General features: G+C 49.7%; 1 protein-coding gene across 1 annotated transcript in view; it reads right to left on the reverse strand.

Annotated features, from left to right (window-relative positions):
• Positions 1-6673: 6673 nt before the first annotated feature.
• Positions 6674-10956, reverse strand: part of POLA1 (DNA polymerase alpha 1, catalytic subunit) — a 309415-nt gene continuing 305132 nt past the window's right edge. Inside the window, exon 37 of the mRNA XM_072818081.1 lies at positions 6674-6951. Coding sequence (XP_072674182.1) covers positions 6809-6951 — 143 coding nt within the window. The 3' untranslated portion in view covers positions 6674-6808. The remainder of the gene's footprint in view (positions 6952-10956) is intronic.

Consider the following 10956-nt stretch of genomic DNA (forward strand, 5'->3'; position numbering starts at 1 on the left):
GGGTGGGGGTGCTGCCGCGGCGTGACTCCCGGGCGCGGGTGCCAGCCGCCCCCCCAGGCCGCGGGCCAGTCGGGCGCCGCGGGGGCGGGGGCGAGTCCCGGGGCCGTCGGGCTCCGCGCGCTCCGGCCGCGCCCTGCGGGGGGGGGTCCCCGGGCGGCGGGGGGCGCCAGTGTGCGCGGCCGACGGGCAGGTGCGGGGGCGGGCCGAGGGCGGCGGCGACTCGGGGACGGGTCAGCCGCCCGGCAGCTGCGGCGCTCGGCCGGGCTCCTCGGCTCGCCCGCCGGGCCCGGAAAGGCCGAGCGCCCGCCTGCTGGGGACGTCGGGGAGCGCGCCCCGGGCCGTCGGGGGGGCCTCGGCGACGCGCCCCGGCTCTGGACTGTCGAGGGCGGGAGCTCGAGACCAGAAGCCCGGCCTGGGGCACGGGACGCAGGCCGCCAGCCACCTTCCCTAGGCCCTGGCGCCCACGTAGACCTCACGAGTTGAACGGGCCCGGCGGGAACTTTCTAGAACGTCCCCCTGGAGATCTGAGTGCCTGAAACCTCTAGGCTCCACAGGCTGTCCTGGTGTGAAGGCCCTTCCCCTGGGATGGCCGGGGTTACTCTGGAGTTTGGAGGTGAGGATGGGGGAGTGCAGGCGAGGATTGAGGGCGTGAGGGAAAGGACTTTTTTTTTTTTTTTTTTTTTTTTTGCTGGTCAATATCAATTTTCCGTCGATTTTGGCTTTTTGTTTAGGTCCGGCTTTTTGTCCTCTCCAGGCTGCCAGTTGGATGGTATACGAGAAACAGTACCATTCTTCCTGTTAATGAACTCTTTTTTAAGTCATTTTTTCTCATTTGACCCTTCCATGGAGCAGAAGCAAATTGCGTGAAATTACCTCCAAGGATTACATTTATTACTGGCCAATGAGAACCCCTCGCCTTGTTTTACAAACTCTTAATCCTATGTCATTCTGATGCCGCAAACAAGCCGGGTCCCGGGCCTCCTATTCTTTCAACTTTCCCCAGCTGGAGGGACCTCATTCTGCACTTAATATTCCCCATAAATATCACACGCTAAAGACCCCCTGACTTCCAGCAAGTCCACATTAAACATGTGACATGTCACGCATGACAAACTCTGAGTATCTTTTCAAAGCAGCATTAAAAGCAAAGAAACCAATTTTCTTCTCCTTCCAAACCTCCCCAAGTGCTGAATGATGGGGATTGGAAAGAGCCACTGGAGCGTACTTAGGGGGATTTTATGAGATTTTCCAGAATGATTTAATCTTATTGTGAGCATTATTAATGAATGGCAACCCAATTTGGCCCCAATATCTGGGAACGCGGTCACAATGCTGGGAGCGGCTGACCCCCCCAACCTTAAGCAAACCTCTTCCACCGTGGAGGAGGGCATGCCGAGCCCAGGGGAGTTCAGGAGAGCCCCTGCGAAGGGGGCATGGCCATCCCCTAGCACGTCCAGGGCGGAATGCCCGCCACCTGCTTTCCCAGGGCCACCCCTACAGAGTCGGGATGAGGGGTGATTGGGAGCCTCTGTGGGAAGGAAGAGGGGAAGCCGAAAGTTAACTTGCTACATTTTCAGACAGGCCGGCCAGATCTGGATGAGGCCCTGGGAGGAAAGGCAAGGAGGGCGGAATATTGGCATAGTAGCATCAAAGGTGCCCCTGCTTTCTTCTGCCACCAACTTCCCATGGCCTGCGCGGCGGCCGTCGGGGCGGGCATCGTAGGCTTGTTGGTGGGGAAGGCAGGAGATGCGGCACTACTGGACAAGGTTTGGGACACCTCGGGACTCGAAACTCAGACTTTAGCTAAAGTCACCGGGAGCGGCCCCAGCCAGTTTCTCATTTTTTTCTCCTAGTAGCCCACTCCCCCTCCCTATTTGGGACAAACATTTATGATTACTGTTTTGGATTTGTAAAACCCAGAGACAAGGCGCCCCTGGCTCTCCTTTTCGGTTCACTGTGAGCGCGGAGATCTTACTGGAAGAGAAGGGGGGGCTGATGTCAGAGGGAAGGAAATTATACACGGGTTCCTGGAACTTGCGTTTAGAGGAAGAAATGTGTACGTGAGCATGTGTCCATGTGTATACACAACAGTGAGTGTGTGGGGATGGCGGGGGTCTTACTTGGGGCCTAAAAGGGTATTTTGGAACTCTGCGTTCCGCGGAGCAACTGCATATTTCACAGCCAGGGGCTGGCTGGCTGGGGGGCAGAGAGTAGAAAACCTGCTACCTGATGGAGGAGGGGGTAAGCATTTTTCAAAGGAGAAAGTTGTGTTGTCTCTGGACGTTATTAAATGGTCCACTTTGAAGTATACATTTTTTCCTTTAAAGAAAAGGGAGCGATTACCAGTTATACATTAAGAAATGTCATTCAGTCATTTTTATTCATTCTCCGGAAATCTTCGTAAAAGCCTGAATCATACTTCTACAAGCAGCAATTTTGTTAATCCAGGGGGTTATTACTCTGGGCCCTTATTAGGTTCTACACCACTGCCAAGCAATCCTATAACCCTCTCAAAAGAAGTTTACCTCCCTGTTATAAAACCAGTAGTGGTATTTATACTGTGCAATAATTAGTGTATTACTTGAATCCACTAACACGTTCATTTTATCTCTGCACAAAACCTCTAGTCTGCTTATAGAAAGCTTGTGCCTCCTTTGGTGCTGGTAAAGTGGTGAAAGAGTGAATTGAAGGCTGGTTGCACTTTCTCCTTTTGCCTCGCCTTAATTCCCATCTCTTTTTGCTCTCATCCAATTAGCACAGTGTATTAAGCGGTTTATCATCTCATAGTCAGCTATTGAGAGAAACAAGGCGAGCACTTTGCAATAGAACCTGCGCTCCTTTGACACCCTCAGGTACTTACATATTCCACTGTGCTATGAATAATAGAGGAAGAATGGAGCGCTAATTCCCTCATCAAAGAATGCCTTGTCTGCTGCTTTGCTCAACAACACCATTCTGATCAAAAGAAAAGCAATAAAGCTTAGCATAACAAAACGAAACCTACTTATTAGCTTAGTGGTTAAATTAATGCAGAGCCGCTGCTATTCAAAACCAAGGTTTGAAAACAGCCTCCAACAACCTGATAATGCTGCCTTCGGGATGAAGGAATTTTAATCTGAAATTTGAGGCTGGCTCAGATGAGTTCATCTATTAAACTGCTATAAGGAAGCTCCACGGCAAACCGTTCAATTAAGAAATATTTAGGTGAGGGGCGAGAGAGGGAGAATGAGAGAGAGAGAGGGAGAGGGAGAGGAAGGCAAGGTAGCTTTAAGTTTGGGATGGGAGCACTGAATCGAGGGGCTGGGGCTCGGTGTGTTTTTCTTAAAACCCTGACACAAAACAGGGAAATTTGTTTCTGGAGTGTCCTTATCTTTGCATCTCCTACCAAATTAATTTCAACGACGTGTTTGAAAAGGTGTGTTGATGTTTGCGTGTGTTGGATGAGGAAGAGGTGGGCTGGGCAAGAGAAGGGGGTGGGGGTGGAGGGCAGTGAATTCGTCCCCGTTCAACATCCTTTCCGAACCCCCATCTGTGAACTTTTGATTAGCCCCCATGTCTTGGGCAAGAGTCACAAGGTTAACTGTGTTTCCTGGACAAATTAAAATATTGAGCATGATCTGTGTAGCATTTTCAACTTCTGGCCTCCCCCACGCCCCCAGGAAGGAAGGAGAGTGGAGAGGTAGAGAGTGGTGTCCAAGATAAATGTCCACCCTGTGTAGGCAGATCCTACCGCCTACATTCAACAGGAGAGGTGCCCTTTTCAGAGGCCTGGGACTGAAAAGAGCAGGTTTTTTTTTTTTTTAGGGTATCATTTCCCAACCCAGGTAAAGGCCCAGGTAAAATTTGGCCCAGAGGTTTAGTCTGGCCCAGTGTTCAAAATTTTAAAAGATTAGTTGCCAAAGCTTAGAAATTGAGACACTTTATGGAGTATCTGGATCCCTGGCTTCTCTTGAAAACCGGATCATGTGGCCACTCTGGGCTCCATCCCTTCCAGCATCACTGAGTAACCTCTGCCCTCTTTGGACAGGACGCGCCCACTCTGGTTCAGCGCAGTCCCTGCCACTCTGTAGCGTGAACCCGGCTTGTTCCATCCGTTAGCACTTGAGCTTAAGATTCTGGCCCAGGAGTCTGTGGAGACATGTGGGTAGGCTCCCCCTCGCAAAGAAGTGGGTGGCTTTTCTGCACCGTCCCACCCACTGCCCTATCAACTGACAAAAATCAAGGAGTAGAAACCTTTCTCGGAGAAAAGTGAGTGCTTCTCCAGAGTTCTAACAGAGAGATCCACTGGAATTCTTTTTTTTCTGAATACTTATATATTTATTTATTCATGAGAGACACAGAAAGAGAAGGGCAGAGATATAGGCAGAGGGAGAAGCAGGCTCCATGCAGGGAGCCCGATGCGGAACTCGATCCCAGGACCCCGGGATCATGCCCCGAGCCAAAGGCAGCCGCTCAACTGCTGAGCCACCCGTTCCTAGAATTTTTAATCAAAGTTCCAGTTCCAGCTCTCTGTAAAATTCTCTATATGTCCCTCCCAGAAAAGCACGTTCACTAACCTGGAGTTATAGATCTGAATGAGAAAGCACCTCTGGCTGCATTAGCTATTTTGGGGGCCGTGCCATGCTATGTCTAACTTTCTATAGACCTGCTTCCGAAATAGGTCCTGCCCTCACAGTGCTTGCCAGCTAGATGCAGAGACAAGAGACAGAACAGTAAGAAGTTATCTGAGTGTCCTGGAATTTCTTGATGACCAAGTTCAGGATAACTCTCTATTTGTCTTTACCATAACCCCAGGTTCCAGAAACCAAGGAAAACACGTCTTCTCTTCAGAAAGCAACATGGGAGCATGGGCTCCAGAAGCACACATTGAAGAACCATCTCTAGAACCTTCTATGACAAAAACAGTGAAAACCACACTACTTAGTTTCCCAAAGCAAGATGGCTGCTCCCACTTGTGACAGGTCGGGGAGCCTGGGGTACCAAGGCATTAATTAACTGACAGGGGCCTGCACCCAAAGTGTCTCTGCTTAGAACCTGAATATAAGAGACAGGGGAGAAAGTGAGGGAGAGATAAGAGAAAGCAAAGCAAGATAGAAGACAGTGTCATCTCCACTGCTTTAACAAGGGGACTCCACTAGTGTCCATGCTGGGTGACCATCCTCCTGTGGGGGGCCTTTCTCCCAGGAGCCATTGGTCTTGCTCTCCAAACATAAGACACCACTGGGCTCTTGGTTTAGCTCTTTGGTCATCTAAGTCAGTGAAGCACATGAGAAACCTTACTTCATCTCTTTTTTTTAAATTTTTTAAAATTTTTATTTATTTATGATAGTCCGAGAGAGAGAGAGAGAGAGAGAGAGAGAGAGAGAGAGAGAGGCAGAGACATAGGCAGAGGGAGAAGCAGGCTCCATGTACCGGGAGCCCGACGTGGGATTCGATCCCAGGTCTCCAGGATCGCGCCCTGGGCCAAAGGCAGGCGCTAAACCGCTGCGCCACCCAGGGATCCCTTTACTTCATCTCTTAAAGTACCCAAAGGCCACAGGAATTCTCCCAAATGTGGCTCAGGACATTTGGACATACATCACTCGGGCATCTCTGAGCTGAAGTGGAGCTGGCGGAGGTCTGGGAAGGGGATGGCCTCTGGGCATCCCTTACTCCTGGCTGCCACCTCTAGCCAACATTGTGTACCTGATAAAGATTCACTGCAACTACTTTCCTTTCAGAAAACTTTATTTAAGTAGAGAAAAAACAGTACAACATATTTTTCTTTTAGAAAAACAGGTAGACATTTGAGAAAAAAATACAGTGTACAGGGGAAATAGATTTTGTTAGTATAATCTTACCAATAATGTAAAATGGGAAGATCGCTATTCTGAAATACATATGGCTTCCGGCGAAGAGGCACCAGTGTGAGGAAATGGGAAAACAAAACAAAACAATCCCCCCCAACACAAAACAGCACCTGGGCCAATTAACCAAACCTCCTCCCAATTTCTTCTGAATATAGCACAATGATCTTTGCCCCGTCTTCTACACATTTTAAAGGAATTGTTATAGGTTATCAAATTATTTTAAATGTGTTTTCCTACTACATAAACCTTAACCTGGACTTTCTACTTAAGGGGGAAAAAAGGAATGTGAATGTAAAACACCTGTCCAGTGTGTGTGTGTGTGTGTGTGTGTGTGTGCACGTGCAACTTTGGAGCGATTCAATAAACAAGTAAGCTCTGTTTAATCTATTTAGTAAATGCAAGGCTTCTCTATCTCCCCCCTCGGCTACCTATATAAAAGACAAGACTGAAAAGGGCAGCCACTCCTGGAGCCAGCGGCTGGGGCAACAGTTGGGTTCAGACGGGGTTTAATTGGCGTGTGAAAAGGCAAAATGTTAGCGCTCCTACCAGGCTTCATAAATCTCTGGGGGCATCTCGGCTGAAGGCCCTGGGGCAAAGCGCGGGGTCCCTTGCATTCCAGCCACTCTCAATTAATTTCTCCTCCCTCACCGGCCCCTCCCCTAGAAATCCAGTCCCAAATCCCAAGCAGCTCGCCCTTCCCCCGCTTTGCGAAGGGCTCTAGGCCGACTTTTCAACAGTAAGGGCCAGGTTGTAATAGGAAGGTTCTTCTGACGCTCTCTGACGCTCTGACGTGGTAGGTGGGGGGCCGTGGCGGGCCGGGAACGCCCCTCCCCAGCCACACGCACACAAACAGGAGATGCAGTCCTCAAGGAAACTGATGCCGGAGAAGCAGTTTGGCGTGGAGGTGCCAGGAAGCTGGGCGTCTTCCTCCCCCCGCCCCCCCCACTTCTGGGGTTCCCTCAGGGCCTCACAGCACAGTCTGCGAAGAGTTTGCTGAGGTTCACTTCCGAGTAGCCACTTCGGGACAGGAACTGCTCTGCTGTGTTCCTGAGTTTCTGGTAGTCCTGACGAACTTTTAAGGTAAAAACCTTCTTCAACTTATCTAAAAAGAAATAAAAATAAAAGGTTTACAAGTCTCACAGGCTGCACCTTTAAAGACCATTCAGCATTTATTTGCCAAGCACTAGAGAAGAGGGTGCGGGTTCTCTCTGCAGTTCCACTTCTCGGATATCCTCACGGTCCTGTTGCTGGTCTACACCCAGGGCCAGTCCCACGCCCGGGGGTGGGGGGGCAGGTGGGACCCCTGAGGTCCTCTGTGGACGCCTTTCCTCCTTTACCCTGCCCGCCACTTCTCACCACCTAGCTGACTCGGCGCACCGAGGGACGAGGGACGGGCAGGGCCACGCTCCGCGATGCGAGCTGCAGGTGGCAGGCCTGTGTGCAGCAGCCAAGGTGAACTCCACCTGCAGCCACCACTCTCGCAGCGCTGTCGAGCATCTGCATGCAACTGCCTGCAAAGTATGGATGTGGCGGGAAATACTTTGTCTCAAGGGAAGCCAGAGCCTCTCAGAGCAAACTCCCTGGAGCAGCTGGGCCCAGTTGGCTTTCAGGCCCTCCGAGCTGTGTCCCTCTGCCGTACAAAACTCCTCTGCTCAAAGAGCTCAGTGAGGGGTAGGCTGTCTGGAGAGCACCTGTCCGTTGGTGAGATTTCCTGGTCATCGTCCACACTGTATGCCTGTGAACTCTGGGTATGACGCAGCCATTCCTGTGTTTCCTGCTGCTTCCACCCATTCCTCTCCAGCCTTCCCATTCTGCAAGGGGCACTACAGCCTGACGGCAGATCCTTCCTTTCCCTCCCCAGAGCCTGCTACCTCTACACTTGGTTTGTTTAGAGGAGCAGTAGGGCCAGACGCCGAGGTCTGATCTTTGGACGATCAGGGTGATCCCTAGAGGAGGCACCCTTGCCCAGGACGCTGAAGACAACACAGTTTTGGTTCAAAGCTGCTCAGGAACCCTGTCAGGTGTTTGGAGAGGCCGACTGCAATTTTTTTAAATCCCCATTTGGTGGCTGAGGAAAGTGGGAGGTTAAGTCACTCACCCGAGGTGATACAGCTGGAAATCCGGGATCAAGAAGCGCAAGCCCAGGTATCCAGAACCCTGAGTCCACACTTGGGAGGACAGGCTCACTTGTGCACCCCCCTCACCCCACCCTGTGGTTAGGGCTCCCAGATGCGCAGGCCCCAGATGCCGGCCTGTGCGGAGCCAGGCTGCCCAGAGCCCCGGAATAGGAAAGCATCGGGAAGCAAACACGGAAGGGAGTGCACATCAAGCACAAAAAGGAAATCCCCACTGAAACAACAGAGTGACACTGAAGCCTACAAAATACCCGGAAAACTAAAGCTGGGTCTCAAGATTTTTGTTCCTTAGCTACACATTCCCATTTGTTCTCCACAACCTTTTCTAAATTACATCAATTGCCTTTCAATAAAACAACAACAAAAAGTTTTGTGGAGAGGATTTAAATGCTGAAGGGGGGGTGGAAAAAGAGAGGCGAGGGGAGAGGGGGAGAGGGAGGGGGAGGGGAGGGAAAGGGAGAGATAGATAGATAGATAGATAGATAGATAGATAGATAGATAAATGATAGATATTGAGGCAAGCACGCAGGCACCGGTAGCAGACTATAGAAAGACACTTGGAAAGTTCTAATTATCCGAGTCTGGGAATACACAACAATGGCCCGGAGCAGTGGCGGCCGCCTCGCCTCCCGGCAGGCCAGAGCAGCAGGCCGGCACCCGCGCGTGTGAATGACACAAGCGCAGGTGCTGACTGGGGAGCACATTTCAAGAGCTGCCGGAATAAGGAGCAGGGGAGGAAGGGAGAGGGCATCGCTCCTGATGTGTTTACCTCCTCTGCTGATGGGATATTGACTTTTCCCACCAGGTTGGTTAGAAAGGGGACTATTTACGCTGCCACACAGCAGAGCTAGAATGACAACCAGCGTCACTCGGTGCTTCTTCTTCGTAAAAGACAAGTGTGACCACCGGCATATCCCATAGCCGGTCAATACAGCCAAGGCACCATTCCACGCCAGTTAGACATGCAGATAAAAGCTCCCACTTGTTTCCTCAATGAGAATTTAATCAATAACGTATGGAAGGTCTTCTGGGAAACAGAACTGCAGGAGCAGGCACAGGCATGTCAGAGGGGGAGCTGTGGGGGGACAAGGGCTCACCCCTTCTTTGGGGTTTTTCTCAGCCCCCATCAGGCAGGCACCTCGGCCCTCCACATTAGGCTTCACAAGAAATCCTGCTTCCTTGACTGCTACACCCACCACCGCAGAACTCAAGGGAAAATACCAGTGGTAAATGGTGGAAACCAGTTAATGTGGCCAGTAACAGCTGATTCCTTCTCCCAGCTCTGGTTTTGGGAGTCGGTAAAGAGGCCACTGGCATTGGCACTGCAGGTCAGGCACCCAGTGACAACTGTGCAGAGGTTCCAAGAGGCTGTTAGGCAAGGGGCAGAGAAGACCAGCCCAGCCCCAGTCTGGGGCCTTGGCTGCCTCAAGGACCAGTGTGCAGAATCCCAACTTCATCAACTGGCGAAGGAGATGCTCTGTCTACACACAAGTGCATCAAGCCAACTAGACTGCAGTGGACTGAACTTATGAGCGGAAATCACGGATCTTAATACACCAGCGAAGCAAATCTGGGAATAACCTCCAGGGAACACGTATCTACAGCTTAGTGGTGCTTTCCACACGCTGACTCCTTAGAGTTATATACTGGTTGGCAAGAATATCCTGTCCCTAGCCTTTATGAAAACAGCGAAAAACAAGGTAGCCTAGAAATCAGTCACACAGTATTTTATCAAACACTAACATGAACCGCTAATCTAAAAGGTGGTTTCTACTGATTACAATAAAAAACCTCAACACGAGGCTGGCAAGCCACAGTGTTTTCTATATGAGATGAACTAGACCGTCACCTGTAGGTTGAACTTGTCTTAAACATTTTATTTAAAAGTTAATGGATCCCACTGAGGGCGACACTTGATGGGATGAGCACAGGGTGATAGGCTATATGTTGGTAAACTGAACTCCAATAAAAAATAATAATTAAAAAAAAAAGTTAACGGATCCAATCAGACATTAGAACTGCTGGATAAAATGGGAGTATTCTCCTGTCTAAGGAAAGCATCTCTACTTCAGAGATTTTATTTCCATATCAGTAAACCAAAAATCTCTTTCAGCTGCGCTCTTTCTAAAACCCCTTTTGGACTTCAGGAAACACACTCAACTAGAAACCAGGAGGCAAAGACATTTTAACATCGCCTACTGGTTATTTTATTTTAATTAAGGCAGGCTTAGGCACACAGGCAGCAGCCGTCTCTGTTCTGAATGTCTGTTTCATTTATTTCCGTGCAAAGGTATCAAACAACAGTCAGTTATAATTGATTCTGTCAGGTGTTATACAGTCAGTCATAATTGTCTCTGTGTAGAGGTGTGTCAATTTACTATATCTGAATTAAATATTCTGTCAATTATGAAATCAGGTAATAATTTCAGTCAGTTTTTTAATTGCATGGCTTCCCACCATACAGTTCTCTGCTTTCCCACCGTTTCTAATCCATAGCCTCCCTCTCTCAATGCATCGTGAGCTTTGCCTTAAGGGGTGGAATGCCGGAAGCTTTAGGAATTCTGAAAGAAAGGCACTTTATGATTTAAAACCACCCAAACTATGGAGAACTGCTGGAGCCTCTGGCCAGGCCGGCTCTGTCCTGAATATCAATCAATAACTGGGTCTGGACAATGCGCAGTATCTGAAAGATCTTAAGAGATATCCATGTTTCAAAGACAAATGCATTGGGGCCCCGCTCAAATAACGAGGATACAAACACTTTTCAAAATAAGAAATAAAAAAACATCATCTTCCACTCAGTTCTTTAGAAACAAATTCACAAGGCACAGTGCCAGGCACACTCCGCATACAAGGCATTTACTGACTGAACAACGCATACAGGTCAAATTCTTGCCCGTGAAATCACATGTTAGATGCTACTGGATTTCTAAGGTCCGAAGAATCTGTTACTCCACTACTCAGCTCCATTC

Source organism: Canis lupus, chromosome X (genome assembly GCF_048164855.1).
Source record: "Canis lupus baileyi chromosome X, mCanLup2.hap1, whole genome shotgun sequence".
Taxonomy (NCBI): Eukaryota; Metazoa; Chordata; class Mammalia; order Carnivora; family Canidae; genus Canis; species Canis lupus.